Source organism: Natator depressus, chromosome 2 (assembly GCF_965152275.1).
Source record: "Natator depressus isolate rNatDep1 chromosome 2, rNatDep2.hap1, whole genome shotgun sequence".
Taxonomy (NCBI): Eukaryota; Metazoa; Chordata; order Testudines; family Cheloniidae; genus Natator; species Natator depressus.
This window is the reverse complement of record NC_134235.1, coordinates 265,009,045-265,034,205: the sequence shown is the minus strand read 5'-3', so window position 1 is coordinate 265,034,205 and position 25,161 is coordinate 265,009,045. Positions and strand designations below refer to the sequence as shown.

The following is a 25,161-nucleotide window of genomic DNA, read 5'->3' as shown; positions in this document are numbered from 1 at the left end:
TGTGCTGTGGGCATGACACCTTGGTCCCTGCACCCACTGCCCAGGGGCACAGGGAAAGAGTACGCACTGCCCTGTGCTAGCCAGAGAGAGCAAGCAGGCAGTGGCCTGCCCCGCGCCCAAAGTGACCCTGGAGATCAGTGCCAGCAGCGGAGGATAAACAAACTCTGGTGGTGGGTGCTGCCAAGGGCGCTATTTATAAAGGCTGAGTCAGGCCTGTGTCTGACCCAACCAGCCAGCCCTGAGCAGCCTGCATCCGGGAGCAGCCCACCAAGGACACGCCATTGAGCCAGGAGCTCTGGGGCTGCAGCAGCCAATTGCCCCTTTATAAAGCCAGCGCTCACCCCGCTCTGCAGCTGGACGAGGATCTGCTGGACAGGTGGATGAACACCAGGCACATGGACCAAGGCCTGACTGCCCCAGCCCCTGGGGGCTGGGGATTCCGCAGCAGCCGGATGGAGCCAATCGAGTGCCGAGATGTGTTGGTGCAGAATGCGCTCTTCACCGGGGACCTGGAGGCAGTGCAGAAGCATTTCACTGGGAGCGCTGCCGTCAACCTCATCATTGAATCCAAGGGTGACGAGCTGCGGTGGACCAGCAGGAAACTTGGTGAGAGCGAGCACCTGGGGGACAGAGTGCTTGGTGGGTGGAGGCTGGGGGGTGAGAGGGAGTGCTGTGGGGGGATGCTCAATGGGTGGAAGTACTGGGGGAGGCACGGGAGGAGAAAGTGCTGGGGGGAGGGTGTCAAGGGGAAGGGAATCCAGGCGGGTGTGTGTTGGGGGCAGAGGGAGCGCCAGAGGGTGATGAGGGAGTGCTGGGGGCTGGGGAGGGAGCTCTAGGGTGTTTTATATCCAGCCCGAGTCCCCACCCCAGTCTCTAGGGCTACGTCCACACTGCAGACTAGGCGTGTGGCTCCTCTGCTTGTGTGCATGTACACCCAGAGGTGAAAGTAAGTCGGTCCAGTCCGGTACAGCGTACCGGCAAGAGCCAGTGTCCCGTATCGAACCGGACTGGCTTCCCCAGGCTGGCGATGTAAAGGGCCCGGGGCTCCCTGCAACGGCCGGAACCCCGGGCCCTTTCAATGACCTCCCGAGCCCCACTGCCAGAGCCCTGGGGTAGTGGCGGCAGGGATCTGTCAGCGATTTAACCTTTAAATCGCCCCTGAGCCCTGGGGCTCCCAGCCGCCTCTGCAGCTGGTAGTTCCGGGGGTGATTTAAAGGCCCCAGGGCTCCCAGCTGCAGCCTCGGGGTCTTTAAATCTTGATTTAAAGGCCCCGCCTCTTCCCGTTGAGGCCACGCCCCCGCTCAGGACTCCGGCGTACTGGTAAGTCCTTTAAGTTACTTTCACCCCTGCGTACGCCCCTAGCTCTCAACGAGCTGGCGCCAGGAGCTGCAGCAGTGTGGCCATGGCAGCGCTGGCCCGGCTGAGCTGTGCCAAGAACGTGCCCAGTGGCTTCAGGCGGGTGATGCGCTGCACAGCTCAGCCGCAGCTGCTCTGCTATTGATACTCAGGCTAGCTTGACGGTATGGGCCCAGTGTTTCCAGTGCTGTTGTGCTGGGAGTGGAGTTCACCTGAGGGTCTCACAAGATCCTGGTGTGGGAGCATAGGCGCCGCTCAGCAACCGTGGGGCTGGCCAGGGCTGCTGCTCTGGGGGCCCTGGGGCTGGCTGCCAATCAGCTTTTCACTGGCTGGCCTTATGCTCCCAGCTTCTCTTCAGTGGCTGCCCCGCTGATCAGCTGTTCAGTGGGGCTTCCCCGCCACTGGCTCCTCTCTGCCCCATCCCTCCCTCACTGCCCTTAAGGCAGTAGGGGGCAGAAAGGAGGTGGGCCTTGGAGTAGGGGGTGGAGTGGGGATGGGAAGAGGTGGAGTGGGGGCAGGGCCCTGGGAGCAGAGTGGGGGCGGGGCTGGTTTGGGGCACCCCCTGGCAAAATGAAAAGTCAGAGCTTATGTGGGAGGGGGTTAATAGAACATATGTAGGGCCCTACCAAATTCACAGTTCATTTTGGTCAATTTCACAGTCATAGGATTTTAAAAATCATAAATGTCATGATGCCATTTAAAGCTGAAATTTCACAGTGTTGTAACCGTAGGGGTCCTGACCCAAAAGGGAGGCAGGGGTGGTACTGCTACCCTGACTTCTGCCCGGCTGCTGCTGGCGGCGGTGCTGCCCTCAGAGCTGGGCGGCTGGAGAGCGGCGGCTGCTGGCTGGGAGCCCAGCGCCGGAGGCAGAGACGCCGCCAGCAGCCGCCGGGCAGAAGTCAGGGTGGCAGGGACTGGTGTTGCCACCCAAACTTCTGCGCTGCTGCCTGCAGAGCTGGGCCCTCAGGCAGCAGCCGCCGCTCTCTGGCCGCCCAGCTCTGAAGGCAGCGCAGAAGTAAAGGTGGCAATGCTGCGACCCCCCCCACAATAACCTTGTGACCCCCCCCCGCAACTTCCTTTTGGGTCAGGATGCCCAATTTGAGAAACGCTGGTCTCCCCAGTGAAATCTGTCTAGTATATGGTAAAAGCACACAAAAAATCGTATTTCACAGGGGAGACCAGATTTCACGGATCGTAGAATAATAGAAACATAGAATATCAGGGTTGGAAGGGACCTCATCTAGTCCAACCCCCTGCTCAAAGCAGGACCGACCCCAGCTAAATCATCCCAGCCAGGGCTTTGTCAAGCCTGACCTTAAAAACCTCTAAGGAAGGAGATTCCACCACCTCCCTAGGTAACCCATTCCAGTGTTTCACCACCCTCCTAGTGAAAAAGTTTTTCCTAATATCCAACCTAAACCTCCCCCACTGCAACTTGAGACCATTACTCCTTGTCCTGTCCTCTTCTACCACTGAGAATAGTCTAGAACCATCCTCTCTGGAACCACCTCTCAGGTAGTTGAAAGCAGCTATCAAATCCCCCCTCATTCTTCTCTTCTGCAGACTAAACAATCCCAGTTCCCTCAGCCTCTCCTCATAACTCATGTGTTCCAGACCCCTAATCATTTTTGTTGCCCTCCGCTGGACTCTTTCCAATTTTTCCACATCCTTCTTGTAGTGTGGGTCACAAAACTGGACACAGTTCTCCAGATGAGGCCTCACCAATGTCGAATAGAAGGGAACGATGACGTCCCTCGATCTGCTGGCTATTCCCCTACTTATACATCCCAAAATGCCATTGGCCTTCTTGGCAACAAGGGCACACTGTTGACTCCTATCCAGCTTCTCGTCCACTGTAACCCCTAGGTCCTTTTCTGCAGAACTGCTGCCGAGCCATTCGATCCCTAGTCTGTAGCGGTGCATGGGATTCTTCCGTCCTAAGTGCAGGACTCTGCACTTGTCCTTGTTGAACCTCATCAGATTTCTTTTGGCCCAATCCTCTAATTTGTCTAGGGCCCTCTGTATCCTATCCCTACCCTCCAGCGTATCTACCTCTCCTCCCAGTTTAGTGTCATCTGCAAACTGGCTGAGGGTGCAATCCACACCATCCTCCAGATCATTAGTGAAAATATTGAACAAAACCGGCCCCAGGACCTACCCTTGGGGCACTCCACTTGATACCGGCTGCCAACAAGACATGGAGCCATTGATCACTACCCGCTGAGCCCGACAATCTAGCCAGCTTTCTATCCACCTTGTAGTCCATTCATCCAGCCCATACTTCTTTAACTTGCTGGCAAGAATACTGTGGGAGACGGTGTCAAAAGCTTTGCTAAAGTCAAGGAACAAAACGTCCACTGCTTTCCCCTCATCCACCGAGCCAGTTATCTTGTCATAGAAGGCAATTAGATTAGTCAGGCATGACTTGCCCTTGGTGAATCCATGCTGACTGTTCCTGATCACTTTCCTCTCCTCTCAGTGCTTCAGAATTGATTCCTTGAGGACCTGCTCCATGATTTTTCCGGGGACTGAGGTGAGGCTGACTGGCCTGTAGTTCCCAGGATCCTCCTTCTTCCCTTTTTTAAAGATGGGCACTCCATTAGCCTTTCTCCAGTCGTCCGGGACTTCCCCCGATCACCATGAGTTTTCAAAGATAATGGCCAATGGCTCTGCAATCACATCCGCCAACTCCTTTAGCACTCTCGGATGCAGCGCATCCGGCCCCATGGACTTGTGCACATCCAGCTTTTCTAAATAGTCCCGAACCATTTCTTTCTCCACAGAGGGCTGGTCACCTCCTCCCCATGCTGTGCTCCCAGTGCAGCAGTCTGGGAGCTGACCTCGTTCATGAAGACAGAGGCAAAAAAAGCATTGAATACATTAGCTTTTTCCACATCCTCTGTCACTAGGTTGCCTCCCTCATTCGGTAAGGGGCCCATACTTTCCTTAACTTTCTTCTTGTTGCTAACATAGCTGAAGAAACCCTTCTTGTTACTCTTAACATCTCTTGCTAGCTGCAACTCCAGGTGTGATTTGGCCTTCCTGATTTCACTCCTGCATGCCCGAGCAATATTTTTATACTCTTCCCTGCTCATCTGTCCAGTCTTCCACTTCTTGTAAGCTTCTGTTTTGTGTTTAAGATCAGCAAGGATTTCACTGTTAAGCCAAGCTGGTCGCCTGCCATATTTACTATTCTTTCTACACATCCTGATGGTTCGTCCCTGTAACCTCAATAAGGATTCTTTAAAATACAGCCAGCTCTCCTGGACTCCTTTCCCCCTCATGTTAATCTCCCAGGGGATCCTGCCCATCAGTTCCCTGAGGTTGTCAAAGTCTGCTTTTCTGAAGTCCAGGGTCCATATTCTGCTGCTCTCCTTTCTTTCCTGTATCACGATCCTGAACTCGACCATCTCATGGTCACTGCCTCCCAGGTTCCCATCCACTTTTGCTTCCCCTACTAATTCTTCCCGGTTTGTGAGCAGCAGGTCAAGAAGAGCTCTGCCCCTAGTTGGTTCCTCCAGCACTTGCACCAGGAAATTGTCCCCTACACTTTCCAAAAACTTCCTGGATTGTCTGTGCACCGCTGTATTGCTCTCCCAGCAGATATCACGGTGATTGAAGTCCCCCATGAGAACCAGGGCCTGCGATCTAGTAACTTCCATTAGTTGCTGGAAGAAAGCCTCGTCCACCTCATCCCCCTGGTCCGGTGGTCTATAGCAGACTCCCACCAGGACATCATCCTTGTTGCTCACACTTCTAAACTTAATCCAGAGACTCTCAGGTTTTTCTGCAGTTTCATACCGGAGCTCTGAGCAGTCATACTGCTCTCTTACATACAATGCAACTCCCCCACCTTTTCTGCCCTGCCTGTCCTTCCTGAACAGTTTATATCCATCCATGACAGTACTCCAGTCATGGGAGTTATCCCACCAAGACTCTGTTATTCCAATCACATCATAATTCCTTGACTGTGCCAGGACTTCCAGTTCTCCCTGCTTGTTTCCCAGGCTTCGTGCATTTGTGTATAGGCACTTGAGATAACCCGCTGATCACCCCTCTTTCTCAGTATGAGGCAGGAACCCTGCCCTCTCGTGCTCTCCTGCTCGTGCTTCCTCCCGGTATCCCACGTCCCCACTTACCTCAGGGCTTTGGTCTCTTTCCCCCGGTGAACCTAGTTTAAAGCCCTCCTCACTAGGTTAGCCAGTTTGCTTGCGAAGATGCTCTTCCCTCTCTTCGTTAGGTGGAGCCCGTCTCTGCCTAGCACTCCTCCTTCTTGGAACACCATCCCATGGTCAAAGAATCCAAAGCCTTCTCTCTGACACCACCTGCGTAGCCATTCGTTGACTTCCACGATTTGATGGTCTCTACCCAGGCCTTTTCCTTCTACGAGGAGGATGGACGAAAACACCATTTGCGCCTCAAACTCCTTTATCCTTCTTCCCAGAGCCATGTAGTCTGCAGTGATCTGTTCAAGGTCATGCTTGGCAGTATCATTGGTGCCCACGTGGAGAAGCAGAAAGGGGTAGCGATCCAAGGGCTTGATGAGTCTTGGCAGTCTCTCTGTCACATCGTGAATCCTAGCTCCTCGTGATGTGTTTTTCATGGCCATGAATCTGGTAGGGCCCTAAACATACGTGTTCCTGGGCAATATTCAGATACCCCTGCTGGGATGTAGGCAGGAAACTCCTGGGGCTTTAGATGTGCGTCCGCCATGCTTGCAGGGTGACAAAAAGGAAGTGCTCGCTGGGGTGACTCAGAATAAAGCTGTGATGAAGTCAGCTGTCATGGATTCACAGCATCTGTGCTATGCCCCAACCTTTAAACAGTTTCCAGTGTTACCCGCATGCTAGAGCACCCCACCTTTACCTTCCATGGGCTCAAACTGTAACTGGGCTAATTTAGGCAGCCCCACCCTTACCCCGTTCCTAGGGCTCAGGGCGCAATCTTCTGCGGGTTTGTGGGGCCTTTCACTCGTGAAAGAGCCTTACACAGTGATGTCCTTAACCCAGAGGTCCCCAAACTGTGGGGCACACCCCCTAGGGGAGCATGGAGGAATGTCCGGGGTCATGGCACAGCAATGCCCGGGCCAGCCCTCACAGGGGGAGGGGGAGCAGGGAGGGAGCACCACTCAGATCCTCCCCACTCCCAGCTCTGCTCCAGTTCTTCCCACCCCCGGCTCTATTCCTGGCCCCGTGCCCAGCTTCAGCATGGCTCTGCTCCCACCCCCAACCTCAGCCCCTGGCTGAAGCCCCACTCTCAGCCCCAGCCTCACCCCTAGCTGTGGCCCCAGCCCCTTACCCCAGTCTGCCATCCCCCACAGCCACGGCCCCACTGCTGGCCCTGGATCTGGGGGTGGGGCAGACAGCGGTAAGGAGACCAAAAGCTGGGGGACCTCTGCCTTAACCACTATTTATTAACAGTCACCAAAACAGAAGGCACACACAGCATGCAATGCTCACCACTCCCAATAAGGCAGATGAACTTTTCTTGATGGCCAGTCAGGATCAGATCATCTGGGGGACTCCAGTTTCTGCACGGTGTGGTTGGCAGGGTGTTGAGGTCTGGCAGCTCTGATCTTGGGGCTGGGTCCTGGAGTTGGTTCCCAAGACCTTCATTTTGGACCCCAGTTTATATAGTTAAACTTGAGTCCTGCTTAGCTGTACCTTAACCAATCATTTTAAGCTAACTTACTACAAAATAATTCTTTGACCAATCCTAACATACTGCAAAACAATTCTTTAACCAATCAGAGCCCACCACCTTAGTTGATTTACATCTTGCAAAATTAGTTATGCAACAGACAGAAACAATCAAAGAACCCGACAGAGACCATATAGATAAATTATAGAGACATGGGGACCATAAAGACAAAACAATAATAAAGTCGGGATTTCACACCCACGACTGTCGATAAGTGGTGTCTTGTCAGACAGATGCCATCAAACAAAGCTTTCTTTAACCATCTTAAAAGCGATATTATTATCTGGTGATGATGGGTGGTATTAGGACAGGAGCCTTCTGAACAGCCCGAGAGGACATTGTTTTAATGTAATTTAGATGGAATGTGAGGATGTCACTTTCTGCTTTTTAGCTCTGCTTTTTAGGCTACTGCTGGCCTAATATGGCTTCAGACAAAGGCCTCAGATCTCATACCAGTGGTTCGCAAACTTTTGTATTGGTGACCCCTTTCACACAGCAAGCCTCTAAGTGTGACCCCCCACCCGTGTAAATTAAAAACAGTTTTTTTATATTAAACACTATTATAAGTGCTGGACGCAAAGCGGGGTTTGGGGGTGGAGGCTGACAGCTCACAACCCCCATGTAATAACCTTGCAACCCCCTAAAGGGTCACGACCCCCCAGTTTGAGAACCCCTGGTGTAACCCCTTCAGTGGGCCAGAGCCCACCCTTTCCCCAGGACAGATCATGTATTCTCAAGGACTCCGAGACTGACCCTTTGCGTTCCAGCAACCCTCGTTTCTCTCCGTGGTTCTCACCAGTGAGGCCAGTTAAGATCAGATGCCTGAGAGAGGCTTTTCCTTCTTAGGGAGCATTACAATCAGTGAGAGACTGCAGTGAGGCAAGGCAGCCTGTTCAAAACTAGGGAGCATTTATTTAGTCACCTGTCTGGGGGGGGTTGGGGCAGGGTAGGGGGTGTCGCTGATGCTGTCTGGGGGTGTTCAGGCAGGGCAGGGGGTGTCACTGGCACTGTATAGGGGGTTGGGGCAGGGGGTGTTGCTGGTACTGTCTGGGGGGTGAGGCAGGGCAGGGAGTCTCTCTGGTACTGTCTGCAGGGTGTTGGGGCAGAGCAGGGAGTGTTGCTGACCCTCTCTGGGGGTGTTGGGGCAGGGCAGGGGGTGTTGCTGGTACTGTCTGGGGGGTGAGGCAGGGCAGGGGGTCTCTCTGGTGCTGTCTGCAGGGTGTTGGGGCAGAGCAGGGAGTGTTGCTGACCCTCTCTGGGGGTGTTGGGGCAGGGCAGGGGGTGTTGCTGGTGCTGTCTGGGGTGGGGGGTTGGGATGCTGTATTAATTTAACTGGAATATATGAACCAAAGGTGTTAATATAACCAGACCACTATTCAACATAAAACAGTTTCAGAAGACGTTTGGGCTTTGATATACAGAGTCTTCCACCTGCTCAGTGCCATGGCAAAGGCATGCACCCCAAGTTTGGGGAGGCTAGACCCCCTACCCTGCCTCTTCCCCTGAGGCCCTGACTGTCACGGAGTGTGGGGGAGTCCAGGCCCTGCACCCCTCTTCCTGGGATTCACTGAGACTCTCAGCCAGCCAGTAAAACAGAAGGTTTATTGGACAACAGGAACACAGTCCAAAACAGAGCTTGTGGGTACACCCAGGACCCCTCAGTGAAGTCCTTCTGGGGGAGCAGGGAGCTTAGACCCCAGCCCTGGGGTTCCCTGTGTTCCTCCACCCAGCCCCAAACTGAAACTAAACCCACCGAGCAGGTTCCCTGCTGCAGCCTCCATCCACATTCCTGGGCAGAGGTGTCACCTCCCCCTCCCCCTCCTGGCTCAGGTGACAGGCTCTCAGGTCTCCCGTCCCCAGGGCACATTCCCAGGTCAACACTCCCCCCTCCCTGCTGCGTCACATCTCTCCCCCCTTCGAGACTGAACTGAGCGGGGTCACTGTGACCAGTGACCTGGGGAAGTTCGGGGCCCCCTCTCCGGGACAGCGAATCCGCTATCAGGTTGGCCCTTCCCTTCACATGGACCACGTCCATGTCGTAATCCTGCAGGAGCAGGCTCCACCTCAGGAGCTTGGCGTTGGCTCCTTTCATCTGGTGCAGCCAGGTCAGGGGAGAGTGGTCGGTGTACACGGTGAAGTGTCGCCCGAAGAGATAGGGCTCTAGTTTCTTGAGGGCCCACACCATGGCCAGGCACTCCTTCTCGATGGCCGCGTAGTGTTGCTCCCGGGGTAGCAACTTCTTGCTCAGGTACACGATGGGGTGTCTCTCCCCCTTTTCATCCTCCTGCATTAACACCGCCCCCAGTCCCGTGTCGGAGGCGTCGGTGAACACCACAAAGGGCTTGTCAAAGTCTGGGTTTGCTAGAACTGGGCCACTGACCAGAGCCTCCTTCAGCGCCCGGAAAGCCTCCTGGCACTGCTCGGTCCAGACCACCTTGTCTGGCTTCCCCTTCTTGCATAGCTCAGTGATGGGGGTGGCTATGGCGCTAAAGTGGGGCACAAATCTTCGGTAGTATCCTGCCATCCCAATAAAGGCTTGGACCTGCTTTTTGGTGTGGGGAGCGGGCCAGTCTCTGATCACCTCCACCTTGGCCGGTTCCGGCTTTAGGCGGCCGCTCCCCACCCGATGGCCCAGGTAAGATACTTCAGCCATCCCCACCTTGCACTTCTCCGCTTTGACAGTCAGCCCAGCCCCCTGGAGTCGGTCCAGCACTTGTCTAACCTGGGACACGTGGTCCTCCCAGGTCTGGCTAAAGACACAGATGTCGTCAATATACGCCACGGCAAAACTCTCCATCCCCCTCAGGAGCTGGTCCACCAGGCGCTGGAAGGTGGCCGGCGCTCCCTTGAGGCCGAAAGGCAGGGTCAGAAACTCATAGAGCCCCAGAGGGGTGATAAAGGCCGATTTCAGCCGGGCATCTGCATCCAGCGGCACTTGCCAGTAGCCCTTTGTAAGGTCCATGGTGGTAAGGTACCGAGCTCCTCCCAGCTTGTCTAGGAGCTCGTCCGGCCTGGGCATGGGGTAGGCATCCGATACAGTGATGGCATTGAGCTTCCGATAGTCCACACAGAACCGGACTGACCCATCCCTTTTGGGGACCAGCACCACCGGCGAGGCCCAAGGGCTGGCTGATGGCTGGATCACCCCCAAAGCCAGCATGTCCCGGACCTCTCTTTCCAGGTCCTGAGCAGTTTTCCCTGTGACTCGGAAGGGGGAGCATCTTATCGGCGGGTGCGACCCTGTCTGCACCCGGTGGACAGTCAGATTAGTGCGTCCAGGCTGGTTGGAAAACAGCTGTCGGTACGGATGCAGCACCCCCCTGACCTCAGCTTGCTGGGCAGGGGTGAGCTGATCCGAGAGGGGGATTGTTTCCAGGGGGGAACCAGCTCTGGTCCCAGGGAATAGATCTACTAAAGGGTCATCTCCCTGCTCCTCCCACTGACCACACACAGCTAACACCACATTCCCCCTGGCATAATATGGCTTCATCATATTCACATGGTACACCCGGCGGTGGTGCGCCCGGTTCGACAGCTCCACCACATAGTTTACCTCATTGAGCTGCTTGACGACCTTGAACGGGCCCTCCCAGGCGGCCTGTAGTTTGTTCTTTCTCACGGGGATGAGAACCATCACCTGATCCCCGGTGGCGTAGGCACGGGCCCGCGCCGTGCGGTCATACCAGACCTTCTGCTTCCTCTGGGCTCTGGCCAGATTCTCCCTGGCCAGGCCCATGAGTTCAGCCAGTCTCTCTCGGAAGATCAGGACATACTCCACCACTGACTCTCCATCGGGAGTGGCCTTCCCCTCCCACTCGTCTCTCATCAGGTCCAGGGGGCCCCTCACCCTCCTTCCATATAACAGTTCGAAAGGCGAAAATCCGGTAGACTCCTGGGGCACCTCCCTGTACGCGAACAGCAGGTGAGGTAAGTACTTGTCCCAATCCTGCGGGTGCTGGTTCATAAAGGTTTTCAGCATCATCTTTAGCGTCCCGTTAAACCTCTCCACCAGCCCATTGGACTGGGGGTGATACGCTGAGGCCCAGTCATGCCGGACCCCACATTTCTCCCACAAGCACCGGAGCAGGGCCGACATGAAGTTGGAGCCTTGGTCTGTCAAGACTTCCCTGGGGAACCCCACTCGGCTGAAAATGGTCAGGAGCGCATCTGCCACGGTGTCTGCTTCAATGGAAGCTAAGGGCACTGCCTCGGGGTAGCGGGTGGCGAAATCTACCACCACCAGAATGTATTTCTTCCCCGACCGGGTCGTCTTGCTGAGAGGCCCCACGATGTCCATGGCCACCTTCTGGAAAGGCTCCTCTATGATGGGCAAAGGTCTCAACGCCGCTTTCCCCTTGTCCCGGGCCTTCCCCACCCTCTGACAGGGGTCACAGGATCGGCAATACTGCCGGACGGTGGTAAAGACCCCGGGCCAGTAAAAGTTCTGTAGCAACCTCTGCCGGGTGCGCCGGATTCCCTGGTGCCCTGCGAGGGGGATGTCATGGGCCAGGTACAGGAGCTTGCGGCGGTACTTCTGGGGGACCACCAGCTGCCTCCTGATCCCACAGGACTCCCCTTCCCCTGGGGGAGCCCATTCTCGGTACAGGAACCCCTTCTCCCACAGGAACCTCTCCTGGCAGCCTCTCCTCATGGTCCGTCCCTCACTGAGGTCGGCCAGGTCCCTGAGCTTCTGCAAGGAGGGATCTTTCCTCAACTCGGCCTGGAACTCAGCGGCTGGGGAAGGGATGGGGCCCGGTTCCCCCTCCGTGGCCAGGTCTGAGGCCGCAGCCTCTCTGAGCCGTACCCCTCGGCGCTCCCTCCCCACCCGAGTAGGGTCTCGCGCCTCCAGTGTGGTACCCTCCCCAGGGTCAGGTCGCAGTGCCCCTCGCCGGCTCTGGCTACGGGTCACAACCAGGGCGGTCTGGGGGTCGCTTGGCCAGTCCTCTAGGTCTCCCCCCATCAAAACTTCAGTGGGCAAATGGTGGTGTACCCCCACATCCTTGGGGCCCTCCTTGGTCCCCCATTTCAGGTGTACCCTTGCCACGGGCACCTTAAATGGGGTCCCGCCCACCCCCGTCAGGGTCAGGTAGGTGTTGGGCACCACCCGATCTGGGGCCACCACCTCGGGCCGGGCCAGCGTCACCTCCGCGCCCGTATCCCAGTATCCATTGACCTTCCTCCCATCCACCTCCAGGGGAACAAGGCACTCTCTCCGGAGGGACAGCCCCGCACCCACCCTGTAAACCGAGCACCCTGAGTCCAGAGCCTCCAGCCCTCTGGCGGGGCTGGCTGGGGGTACTCTTCCCTCCTGAGCAGGTGGCAAACTGGTAGCCCCCCTTTCCTGGGTCGCCTGCCCCTCGTCCAGCTGAGTCCCTACCCAGTTAACCCTGGGTAGGTTGGGTCTGCTCAGTTTGTCCCTGAGCCCGGGGCACTGGGCCCGTACGTGGCCTCTCTGGCCACAGTGATAGCAGCTCAGGTCACGTTGGTCCCCTCGAACGGGTCGGAGGGGCCCGACACCAGGCGTTCCCCTTTGGAGGGGGTTCTCCCTATTTCCCCGCTGGGAGGCCCCATGGTGACTCTCTCTCTGCATCGGGGGGGGCCTGTTCTTTTGGGACTCCTCCCTGCTACCCCCTGACCGACTGTTCACAAACTCGTCGGCCAACTGCCCTGCATGCTGGGGGTTCGCGAGCTTTTTGTCCACCAGCCACAGCCTCAGGTCGGAAGGGCACTGTTCATACAGGTGCTCCAGTACAAACAGGTCCAGCAGGTCCTCTTTAGTTTGGGCCCCCGCTGTCCACTTGCGGGCATATCCCTGCATCCTGTTGACCAGTTGTAGGTAGGTGACCTCAGGCGTTTTACGCTGACTCCGGAACCTTCTCCGGTACATCTTGGGGGTCAGCCCAAACTCACGGAGCAGGGCCTGTTTGAACAGTTCATAGTCCCCTGCCTCTGCCCCTGTCATCCGGCTGTAGACCTCCACGGCTTTGGGGTCCAGTAAGGGGGTGAGGAACTGGAGCCTGTCTGCAGGGTCAACCCTGTGCAGCTCGCAGGCATTCTCAAAGGCCGTCAGGAAGCTATCTATGTCCTCCCCCTCCTTCCGCTGGGCCAGGAAGCACTTATCAAAGCTCCTTGCAGTCTTGGGTCCCCCCTCACTCACCGCAGCCGGGGCCCCACTGCTCCTCAGCCTGGCCAGCTCCAGTTCATGCTGTCTTTGTTTCTCCTTCTCCTGCTGCTCATGTTGACGTTGTTTCTCCTTCTCCTCCTGCTCATGTTGACGTTGTTTCTCCTCATGTTGACGTTGTTTTTCATGATCCTCCAGCTCCCTCATTTTCCTCTCCCTCTCCCATTCCAGCCGCATCCGCTCCAGGGATGGGGAGCTCCGCTGGGAGGATCCCCTGCTGGCTGCTGGGGTCAGGGGGCCCTCGGTATTCGCTGGGCTTCCCACAACCCCTCCCCCAGGCATAGGTAGGAAGGGTCTCGGGGTGTCCTGGGCAGCAGTCTGACCCCTCCCAGCCTGGTCAGGCCCCAGGGCCCACGCTGCGTCCGCCGGGCGGCTTCCCTCAGGGACAGGGATCGGGTCATCCAAGCGTTCCCTCTCCTCCAGCTGGGCAATCAGCTGTTCCTTGGTGGACCTCCCGACGCGCAGCCCCCTCTGCCTGCACAGCTCCACCAGGTCGCTCTTAAGGCGTTTAGCGTACATCTCCCGGCTGGCCACTCGCAGGCCGGGCAGCTGTCCACGGTTTCCAGGAAAAGCCCCTAGTGTGCCAGTCCTTCTTGAGGTCACCACCTCTTTGCCAGGGTCGAGCTGCAGACTCCTCCGCCCCTGGGACCGCTCGCTGCAATCCCCCGGGGGACCCTGTTACTGCAAAAGTCCTTCTCTCTGGTCACACACTCCCAGGGGTTAACCGCCCCCTGAAACCGTCTCTCTCTGAATCTTCAGCACGCCTGGTCCCCGTCAATCCCCCTTCGTTTTACTGTTCCCCAGTCACTTACTGCAGGAAGCGCCGTTCACGGGGTGCAGTAGATCCCACCGCTGCCACCAGTTGTCACGGAGTGTGGGGGAGTCCAGGCCCTGCACCCCTCTTCCTGGGATTCACTGAGACTCTCAGCCAGCCAGTAAAACAGAAGGTTTATTGGACAACAGGAACACAGTCCAAAACAGAGCTTGTGGGTACACCCAGGACCCCTCAGTGAAGTCCTTCTGGGGGAGCAGGGAGCTTAGACCCCAGCCCTGGGGTTCCCTGTGTTCCTCCACCCAGCCCCAAACTGAAACTAAACCCACCGAGCAGGTTCCCTGCTGCAGCCTCCGTCCACATTCCCCGGGCAGAGGTGTTACCTCCCCCTCCCCCTCCTGGCTCAGGTGACAGGCTCTCAGGTCTCCCGTCCCCAGGGCACATTCCCAGGTCAACACTCCCCCCTCCCTGCTGCGTCACATCGTCACATCCACCTGCTCAGTGCCATGGCAAAGGCATGCACCCCAAGTTTGGGGAGGCTAGACCCCCTACCCTGCCTCTTCCCCTGAGGCCCTGACCCCCACTCCGCCTCTTCCGCCCTCCCACCCCCTGCTCTCACTGAACAGCCCGTTGGCGCAGCCCCGAACCCCGGCCAGTGCCTGGAGCAGCCCTGAACCCTGGCTGGCCCGCCGGCGCCCAGAGCAGTCCGGAGGAGCCCCGGCTGACTGGCTGGGGCTGAGCCCTGAGCCTGGGCCACCCAGATGCCTGCTGTGACCTGGCTCCAGGGCTGTGGCACGGAGCATCAGTGGAGGTTTAGGGAGGCTTAGCCTCCCCCAGCCTCCATTGCCCACTGCCCATGGGCAAAGGTACCATGAAACATGCTTTGATCCTTTTATTAAAGACACGGGAAAGAAGGACAAATCAGCTGAAGTATTTGCAATGTGAAGTACTGAGTAAGGCTCTCCGGCCTGGGCCACATCACCCCTGATGTAAGTGCCCTGCACGCCGCCCCAGTAACACCGAGCGGCTCTGAGCTACCGTCAATGTCCTTAAGGCAACGCAGTGCGAGTGGAGACACTGCGTCACAGAGGTCGACCCTTGCTCTCCTCCAGCAGCTGTCCCGCAATGCTCCACATCGACCGCTGTGGTCACCATTGGGACCTCCACTGCCCAGGGGTCGCGGCGATGGGGGGCACAGGCACCGACGTTCCAAAGTGCCGGGGGGTGCTCGACTCCCGGCTCTGACCCAGGCCCTGCCCCCACTCCACCCCTTCCCCCAAGGCCCACCCCCACCCCGCCCCTTCCCACCCAGTTCCGTCCCCTCCCCCCCCGAGCGCACCACATCCTCGCTTCTCCCCCTCCCTCCCAGCCTCCTGCACGCCCCAAAACACGGCGTGTGGCGGGGGGAGGGGCTGATTCCCGGGGCCTGCCGGTGGGCAGGAGGCGCTGAGAGTGGGGCAGCAGCCTCACTGTTTCCCCAGGGGTGCTCCAGCCCTGGAGCACCCCGAGGTCAGCGCCTATGACCAGAAGCCCCCCTCCCTTTCTGAGTGTTCGACATGTCTTGTCCTGATTGTCTGTCTTGGCGAGCGCACCTAGCCGCTCCCCATTGCTGGGGGCAGCTGAGAGAGCAAATCCCCTTCCCACGGCCCCAAGGGTGAGCCCCCCGACAGGCAGCTCCAGGGCGGGACTCAGTGTGGCCTGGGGACCCCCTCGGCATGAGCTCCAAGCCTAGCAGGTTTCCTCGGACGCCTGGTCCCGGTGGAGCGGGGGGAGGAGAGCAGTGGGTGGGGGGCCGAGAGAAGGGGGGCTGGTCTCCTGTGGGAGAGGGTTTGGTGGGGAGAGGCAGGGGTGGGCACTGTGGCTGTGTGTGCGTTTGTCCCCCTCACAGCCCTTCTCCCACGGCAGGGCTGTGGTCGCTGACCTACGAGCAGGAGCTCACCACGCCGCTGCAGATCACGGCGGGGCGCGGCTACCTGGACTGCCTCCGGCACCTGCTGCTGAGGGGCGCTGCCGTGGACTTTGCGCCTGGCGGCAAGACAGCTCTCCACGAGGCCTGCGCGGCGGCCAGAACCGACTGTGTGCGCCTGCTGCTCTCCTCTGGGGCTGACCCCAAGACCGTCTCCGAGGCTGGCCACCAGCCCCTGCACCTCTGCAAGAGCCCTGCCTCCATCCAGTGAGTTCTCTCTGGGGGGCTCGCACACCCCAACCCGCCTGCGCACCCGCACGCAGCAGCCCCGCCACAGGGCCATGCGCCAGCCCAGGGCCGAGTGCCTGGGTGCCACAGCCCATGGGGGAGAGGCCTGCGTGCCGGCACTGCACAGCGCCGCGCCCGGGGTCAGCCTCTGGTAGCTGACCACAGGCTCCAGTCCCAAAGCCAGAGCGGCTTGCTGCTGAGCATGGGGCTGGCTCAGATGGGTGGGTCGCTGCCTCCCCAGCCAGCAGGGCTCATGTGCCCACAACTCTAGCAGGAGGTAGAGAGGCCCAGCCAGCATGCATTGCACTGGCAAATCCCAGACCACGTCGCAGGTGGTCAGGTCGGAGCAGACCGTCCACAGGCAGGGGCAGACCAAGGCACAGAGTGATGGACGTGCCACAGACCACACAGCAAGTCCGGGGCAGAGCTGGGATAGAACCTAGGAGTCATGCTGCCCAGCCCCTTGTCCTCTTTGTTGGAACCCACTGGTCTCAGAACAGTGCTACCCGGGGCCCCTGGAGCCTGGGATGCCAGGGCCTAGCCACTGGGATTGTGGGAGAGGTGTGGGCACAACCGGGTATCCACATAGGATGGGTGAATGGCAGGATTGAGTGATGGTCAGTTGGGTGACTGCTAGTAGCCAGGTAGGTAGGTAGGTGGGGGCAGGGCAGGCAGCAGGTGGATCTGGGGCCAGCTGAGGGTGGGGGGGGATAGTGAGTAGGTGGGTAGGGGACAACAGGTGGGTGGGTGGGTTAAGGGTGAGGGATGGGCAGTGGATGTATAGGGAACTAGCAGGCGGGGGGTGGATGGGGGTCGGTGGGTGGGGAGTGCGGGGGCTAGCAGACAGGCGGCGGGTGGATAGGGGGCGGCGGGTGGGGGCTAGCGGGCAGGCGGCGGGTGGATGGGGGCGGCGGGTGGGGGCTAGCGGGCAGGCGGCGGGTGGATAGGGGACGGCGGGGGGGGCTAGCGGGCAGGCGGCGGGTGGATAGGGGGCGGCGGGTGGGGGCTAGCGGGCAGGCGGTGGGTGGATGGGGGCGGCGGGTGGGGGCTAGCGGGCAGGCGGCGGGTGGATAGGGGACGGCGGGGGGGGCTAGCGGGCAGGCGGCGGGTGGATAGGGGACGGCGGGTGGGGGCTAGCGGGCAGGTGGCTGGTGGATGGGGGACAGCAGGTGGGGGCTAGCAGGCAGGCGGCGGGTGGATGGGGGCGGCGGGTGGGGGCTAGTGGGCAGGCGGCGGGTGGATGGGGGACGGCGGGTGGGGGCTAGCGGGCAGACGGCGGGTGGGGGACGGCGGGTGGGGCTAGCAGGCAGGCAGCGGATAGGGCACGGCAGGTGGGGGCTAGCGGGCAGGCGGCGGGTGGATGGGGGACGGCGGGTGGGGGACGGCAGGTGGGGGCTAGCAGGCAGGCGGCGGGTGGATAGGGGGCGGCGGGTGAGGGCTAGCAGGCAAGCGGCGGGTGGATAGGGGACGGCGGGTGGGGCTAGCAGGCAGGCGGCGGGTGGATAGGGGGCGGCGGGTGGGGCTAGCAGGCAGGCGGCGGGTGGATAGGGGACGGCGGGTGGGGCTAGCAGGCAGGCGGCGGGTGGATGGGGAGTGTGGGGGGATGGGGGGTAGCGGGCAGGCGGCGGGTGGATGGGGGACGGCGGGTGGGGGCTAGCGGGCAGGCGGCGGGTGGATAAGGCACGGCGGGTGGGGGCTAGCGGGCAGGCGGCGGGTGGATAGGGGACGGCGGGTGGGGGCTAGCGGGCAGGCGGCGGGTGGATGGGGGATGGCGGGTGGGGGCTAGCGGGCAGGCGGCGGGTGGATGGGGGACGGTGGGTGGGGGCTAGCGGGCAGGCGGCGGGTGGATGGGGGACGGTGGGTGGGGGCTAGCGGGCAGGCGGCGGGTGGATGGGGGCGGCGGGTGGGGGCTAGCGGGCAGGCGGCGGGTGGATGGGGGCGGCGGGTGGGGGCTAGCGGGCAGGCGGCGGGTGGATGGGGGACGGCAGGTGGGGGCTGGCGGGCAGGCGGCGGGTGGATGGGGGCGGCGGGTGGGGGCTAGCGGGCAGGCGGCGGGTGGATGGGGATGGCGGGGGGATGGGGGACGGCGGGTGGGGCTAGCGGGCAGGCGGCGGGTGGATGGGGGCGGCGGGTGGGGGCTAGCGGGCAGGCGGCGGGTGGATAGGGGACGGCGGGTGGGGCTAGCAGGCAGGCGGCGGGTGGATAGGGGGCGGCGGGTGGGGCTAGCAGGCAGGCGGCGGGTGGATAGGGGACGGCGGGTGGGGGCTAGCGGGCAGGCGGCGGGTGGATGGGGGCGGCGGGTGGGGCTAGCGGGCAGCCGGCGGGTGGATGGGGGATGGCGGGTGGGGGCTAGCGGGCAGGCGGCGGGTGGATGGGGAGTGTGGGGGGATGGGGGGTAGCGGGCAGGCGGTGGGTGGATGGGGGACGGCAGGTGGGGGCTGGCGGGCAGGCGGTGGGTGGATGGGGGCGGCGGGTGGGGGCTAGCGGGCAGGCGGCGGGTGGATGGGGATGGCGGGGGGATGGGGGACGGCGGGTGGGGCTAGCGGACAGGCGGCGGGTGGATGGGGGACGGCGGGTGGGGGGTAGCGGGCAGGCGGCGGGTGGATAAGGCACGGCGGGTGGGGCTAGCGGGCAGGCGGCGGGTGGATGGGGGCGGCGGGTGGGGGCTAGCGGGCAGGCGGCGGGTGGATAGGGGATGGCAGGTGGGGTCTAGCGGGCAGGCGGCGGGTGGATGGGGGCGGCGGGTGGGGGCTAGCGGGCAGGCGGCGGGTGGATAGGGGACGGTGGGTGGGGCTAGCGGGCAGGCGGCGGGTGGATGGGGGCGGCGGGTGGGGGCTAGCGGGCAGGCGGCGGGTGGATAGGGGATGGCAGGTGGGGGCTAGCGGGCAGGCGGCGGGTGGATAGGGGACGGTGGGTGGGGGACGGCGGGTGGGGGCTAGCGGGCAGGCGGCGGGTGGATGGGGGCGGCGAGTGGGGGCTAGCGGGCAGGCGGCGGGTGGATGGGGATGGCGGGGTGATGGGGGACGGCGGGTGGGGCTAGCGGACAGGCGGCGGGTGGATGGGGGCGGCGGGTGGGGGCTAGCGGGCAGGCGGCGGGTGGATAGGGGATGGCAGGTGGGGGTTAGCGGGCAGGCGGCGGGTGGATGGGGATGGCGGGGGGATGGGGGCTAGCGGGCAGGCGGCGGGTGGATGGGGGCGGCGGGTGGGGGCTAGCGGGCAGGCGGCGGGTGGATGGGGGACGGCGGGTGGGGGCTAGCGGGCAGGCGGCGGGTGGATAAGGCACGGCGGGTGGGGGCTAGCGGGCAGGCGGCGGGTGGATAGGGGACGGCGGGTGGGGGCTAGCGGGCAGGCGGCGGGTGGATAGGGGACAGTGGGTGGGGGCTAGCGGGCAGGCGGCGGGTGGATGGGGGACGGCGGGTGGGGGCTAGCGGGCAGGCGGCGGGTGGATGGGGGCGGCGGGTGGGGGCTAGCGGGCAGGCGGCGGGTGGATGGGGAGTGTGGGGGGATGGGGGCTAGCGGGCAGGCGGCGGGTGGATAGGGGACGGCGGGTGGGGGCTAGCGGGCAGGCGGCGGGTGGATGGGGGACGGCAGGTGGGGGCTGGCGGGCAAGCGGCGGGTGGATGGGGGCGGCGGGTGGGGGCTAGCGGGCAGGCGGCGGGTGGATGGGGGACGGCAGGTGGGGGCTGGCGGGCAGGCGGCGGGTGGATGGGGGACGGCAGGTGGGGGCTAGCGGGCAGGCGGCGGGTGGATGGGGGCGGCGGGTGGGGGCTAGCGGGCAGGCGGCGGGTGGATGGGGATGGCGGGGGGATGGGGGACGGCGGGTGGGGCTAGCGGGCAGGCGGCGGGTGGATGGGGGCGGCGGGTGGGGGCTAGCGGGCAGGCGGCGGGTGGATAAGGCACGGCGGGTGGGGCTAGCAGGCAGGCGGCGGGTGGATAGGGGGCGGCGGGTGGGGCTAGCAGGCAGGCGGCGGGTGGATAGGGGACGGCGGGTGGGGGCTAGCGGGCAGGCGGCGGGTGGATGGGGGCGGCGGGTGGGGCTAGCGGGCAACCGGCGGGTGGATGGGGGATGGCGGGTGGGGGCTAGCGGGCAGGCGGCGGGTGGATGGGGAGTGTGGGGGGATGGGGGGTAGCGGGCAGGCGGTGGGTGGATGGGGGACGGCAGGTGGGGGCTGGCGGGCAGGCGGTGGGTGGATGGGGGCGGCGGGTGGGGGCTAGCGGGCAGGCGGCGGGTGGATGGGGATGGCGGGGGGATGGGGGACGGCGGGTGGGGCTAGCAGACAGGCGGCGGGTGGATGGGGGACGGCGGGTGGGGGCTAGCGGGCAGGCGGCGGGTGGATAAGGCACGGCGGGTGGGGCTAGCGGGCAGGCGGCGGGTGGATGGGGGCGGCGGGTGGGGGCTAGCGGGCAGGCGGCGGGTGGATAGGGGATAGCAGGTGGGGGCTAGCGGGCAGGCGGCGGGTGGATGGGGGCGGCGGGTGGGGGCTAGCGGGCAGGCGGCGGGTGGATAGGGGACGGTGGGTGGGGCTAGCGGGCAGGCGGCGGGTGGATGGGGGCGGCGGGTGGGGGCTAGCGGGCAGGCGGCGGGTGGATAGGGGATGGCAGGTGGGGGCTAGCGGGCAGGCGGCGGGTGGATAGGGGATGGCGGGGGGATGGGGGACGGCGGGTGGGGCTAGCGGACAGGCGGCGGGTGGATGGGGGCGGCGGGGGGATGGGGGGTAGCGGGCAGGTGGTAGGTGGATGGGACAGCAGATTGGGGCTAGGGGGCAGTGGGTAGTTGGGGGATAGTGGGTAGGTGTTGGGCAGAGGAGGGGGAAACTCATGGCTGAGGTGTCCCACGCTGTCAGGTGTGCGAAGCTGCTGCTGCAGCATGGTGCCAGTGTGAACAGCCAGACGGAGGAGGAAGAGGACACAGCGCTGCACGTGGCAGCACGGCACGGCCTGGAGGAGCACGTCCAGCTGTTCCTGCGCCATGGAGCGGGGCTGGAGGCCAAAAACGAGGAGGGGCAGACCCCCCTGAATGCCGCCTGCGCCCAGGCACACCCAGCCCAGGACGCGGAGCGCTACTTTCACGTCTGCCAGCAGCTGGTGCAGAGCGGTGCCGACGTCGATGCTGCGGACCGGGACCAGCAGCGCCCACTGCACCTGGCCTGCAAGAACGCCAGCGCCCGGGTGGTGGAGCTGCTGCTGGCCCATGGCGCCAACGTCAACATCATGAGCTACAGCGGCAACACAGCCATGCATAACATCTTGCAGGTGGCGGCCTACAAGCTGGGGCACCGACCAGAGCTCGTGGTGCGGGCGCTGCTCAACCATGGCTCCATACGCATCTGGCCCGGGGCCCTCACCAAGGTGTGGAGCTGCCTGGGACAGCAGCAGGATGGGTGCTGCGTGGGCGGGGTGTGTGATCGGGGGCTCCCAGGAGGCCTTCCCTCACCTGCAGGCAGAACCCCCTCCCCTCATCGAGGTCTCATTCCCTGCCGGCTCAGGGGCTTGAGTTCCCTCTTGCTGCCCAGCAGTTGGGGTCCCCCAACCCCAGGTGCCAGCATTTGGGTTCCTTTCCCTGGCTGGGCTGCTGATTAAGGGGCCCAGCTGTGTCCCTTTAATGGCCACATTTAGGTATATACCGGGGCAGGACACCGCTGCCCCCTGCTGAGGTTACTAGGGCCTGGGGGGTGGTGGTGGGGGTGCTGTGAGGGTGTGAGCTCCCAGCCCTGGTGGTGTGAGCAGTGGGGACTTGGCTGGGAAGGAGAAAGTAATCCTGTCTCTCTGGCACTAGCCATAGGAGATGCTCTCTGTCTGTGGGCCATCGTCCCCTGGCTCGAGTTGTTTAGTCCTGGTGCAGTCAGTCCGGCCATTCATTCTTCAGGAGTGGGTGTGGGCTGTGTGGGCCCAGGCTTTTAGGTGAGGTGGGGCACAGAGGGTGCATGGGAAAGGCCAGCCATGCTCTGAAGAACCTGTGCTCTTAGACCAAGGCCATGGAGGGCAGGACAAGGTGGCAGGTGAATCACATTCAGCCCCTGTTGCACCAGCTGGGGCTCCCTTCCTAGCAAATGGCCCTGCAGGTAGCAGCCTCCACCCTGAAGGCTTTGTCCCGCAGGGGTGGCAGGGGAGCTAGGTGTGAGGAGAGGCCGGCTGCAGGCAGCATGTCCAGGTGCTGGCCACATGCAACTTCCTGGCTCTGCTCCCTCTGCAGGGAGCGTGCAGGCTTTCACAGTGCCTGGTTCCGGCAGGGCCTGGGGCTCATCCCAGAGAGAGCTGGGCTGGAGGGGCAGCGGGGAAGCTGTCTGCCGGGGAGTGTGGCACCATGAGCTAGACCCTGTGACCTCCAAGCTGGGTCAGTGCAATGTGCACCTGAGATCAGCTAGGACAGGCGCTGCAGCGGATGCAGAATGTGTCAGCTGCCTGGCAAGCAGTGTCCTCCCAGGAGCTCCCATGGTGCACCCTGAACTGCCCATGACCTGCCCCCTCCCCTGCCACGCTGCCTGGCTGTGATGGGGATTAGGCAGGGCAGGAAGGAGGCAGCATGGCAGGGCTTGGGGCAGGGATTGCGGCATGCCCAGACCTACAGAGATTGACATGTGGGGGAAGAACAGGGGTGACTTGGGGGTAGGCATGGTCTTGGGGAGCTGCAGAGGGAGTTGTATTGAGGGGGGATCCACGTGGAGTGATATTTCCCTGTAGGGGTCTCTTGCCTTCCCTGTGTGCTGAGCACACAGCCCTCCCACCAAGCTCCATTAATCTCCAGGCCCCACGAGGTGCTGTCCCGCCTTGGTGAAGCTGGCCTGTCTCTCTGGCACTGGCCTTAGGAGGTGCTCTCCTTCCGTGGGGCATTGTCCCCAGCTCCTACTGCATCCTCTGTGCAAGACACCAGCAAGCAAAGGGTTAACCATCTTCCTTAATTCCCGAGCAGTGCAATAATTACCCAGCCTGGAGATCTGCAGATTGCTCTCCCCTTTGGGAAAATACAGGAAAATCAACAATTAACACTAATTAATCTCCTATTAACACCAGATAATGAGGCTCACTCGTGCAGCTGGAATAGGCTCTGACAGCTACTGATGGCCTGGGCCATGGGGAGTGTGAGTCAGGGGATGGGGAGCCCTCCTGCTGCCATAACAACCTGCAGGCCTGCAACCCTCAGACATGGCCCATCCCACCCCACCCCACCATGTGCAACATGTGGGCATGGCCCATCCCAGACTGGGAAAAGACACAGGTTACAGGACTTGCCCAGGGTCACAGGGAGGCAGTAGCAGAGCAGGAAATCCAAGTCAGGTCCCCGCCGGCGGAGTGTGGTGCACGAGACCAGCCTCCTCCCATCCCCACCCCTGCTGCAGGTTCTCCGCTACTGCTGCTCCTCGCCTCGCACCATCGAGGTGCTGATCAACAGCTATGACCGCGTGCGGGTCACTGACGAGTGGGCAGAGGCTGTCCCTGCTGAGATCGTGCAGGTAAGGACCAAGAGCCTTCGGGGACCCAGGGCTTCACCCCACAGTGCCTGGCTGGCCAGGCAGGTCCCAGAAGCACCCTCTGAAGCTTTGAGGGGGCAGGGAAGGTGCTGGGCAGAAGCCCTGAAGTGAAACAGGGACAGGCAGAAACCGAAGGGCAGTAGGGATAAGGCTGTGAGCTCTGTGCGAATAGAGCTCCTTGTTCAGTGTTGGCGGAAACTGTCTGCCCAAGATTTCTTGCCATTGTCACATGACATGGGGTATGGGCACCGGCCAGCTGTCATGAGGAAACATGGCTCATGCTGACCTCTCTCTTCTCTCCTGACAGAAGCACCCAGATTTCTACGAGTCACTCTTCTCTCTGGGGCAGAGGCCCCGCTCCCTGCAGCACCTGGCCCGCTGTGCACTCAGGAGCTACCTCGAGGGCCGGCTGTTGCAGGTCTTGCCCAAGCTCCACCTGCCATCTTCCCTGCACCAGTTCCTGCTGCTCAGCTTTGAGGACGTTCTCTACTAGGGGCCTGGAGCCTGGATTGAGCCAACTCTAAATCCTTTTCTTTATCTGCTTTGAATTTTTGTGCCCTGCCTGCGACAGCCCAGGTCAGCTTTGCCTCCCCACTCACACTAGCCAAAGCCAGCCCTTCTGTGCCCATTCCACCCCATACCCGCCATTCCCGCCTATGCCAGCCTGGCCTATGCCAGGTCTGCCCTTTGTACTCCCAGCTGAGACACCCTCTGCCCGCACCAACCCATCCCATCCCATGCCAGCAGGGTCTGTTACTAGCCTGTGGTGGGTCCCTGCCTTTCGCTGGCCCTGCTGTGTATTATGGAGATTATGGAATAAATCCTGGTCTTTGTATGCCCTGGTTGGCATGTGTCCTTCCTTGTCGCACGGGGGGCTGCCGTCTGACCTGCCTCATGCTGGCTCTGCAGCTGCAGAACACATGGTGCTGGCGCAGCCACAGAGGGACGCTGGGGCCAGGGCAGCAGGCAAGGGCCAAGAGCCCAAAGGTTAATGAGCAATCTGCCCCCCCTTTGCAGGGCTGAGCTCTGTCTCGAAGGTCAGGGAACACTGCCCCTGTGTAGGAGCCACATGAAATGCTTCTCCCCTACAAATCCTCGAGTACCCGGAGCAAAATGACAGGGCCGGACGGGCGCAATGGATGGGGTGCGATTGGGGGAGGGGGCAGATGGACAGGGCGATTGGGGGTGCAGAGGGAGGTTGGGCAATGCAGAAACAGCCTCTGGCTGTGGCCTCCCGCTCCCCGGTAGCTTTTCTGGGTTGTACTTAGCACTGAGGTGTGGCAGAGCCAGCTTGGAGTTCAGCTTGATGAATTCACAGCTGCCTGAGTTTCCTGTTCTTCATGACGAACCATGTTCCCTGCCCCTCTGCTGCCTGGCGTGAAGGGGCCACTTGCCACCAGCTCCTCCCAGCATCGCATCAGATGGGACCAAGGCCTTTGTAGACCAAGGTTTGGCCCAAACTACACAGTGGCTGATGGAGCTGCTTCTG

General features: G+C 61.8%; 1 protein-coding gene across 1 annotated transcript; it reads left to right on the top strand.

Annotated features, from left to right (window-relative positions):
- The first annotated feature begins 7 nt into the window (after nucleotides 1-7).
- Nucleotides 8-24,396, top strand: ASB10 (ankyrin repeat and SOCS box containing 10). Its single transcript, XM_074943478.1, has 5 exons — nucleotides 8-606; nucleotides 15,915-16,182; nucleotides 21,048-21,552; nucleotides 23,541-23,654; nucleotides 23,980-24,396. The coding sequence occupies exons 1-5, from the start codon at nucleotides 381-383 to the stop codon at nucleotides 24,163-24,165; spliced, it is 1,299 nt and encodes a 432-aa protein (XP_074799579.1). The 5' UTR covers nucleotides 8-380; the 3' UTR covers nucleotides 24,166-24,396.
- Nucleotides 24,397-25,161: the final 765 nt, after the last annotated feature.

Bases quoted from the DNA above. Each gene is read 5' to 3' on its own strand.
- ASB10 (XM_074943478.1), top strand. From the start codon at position 381: ATGAACACCAGGCACATGGACCAAGGCCTGACTGCCCCAGCCCCTGGG. The intron at 607-15,914 runs GTGAGAGCGAGC...CTCCCACGGCAG, and splicing joins GTGGACCAGCAGGAAACTTG to GGCTGTGGTCGCTGACCTAC. The intron at 16,183-21,047 runs GTGAGTTCTCTC...CCACGCTGTCAG, and splicing joins AAGAGCCCTGCCTCCATCCA to GTGTGCGAAGCTGCTGCTGC.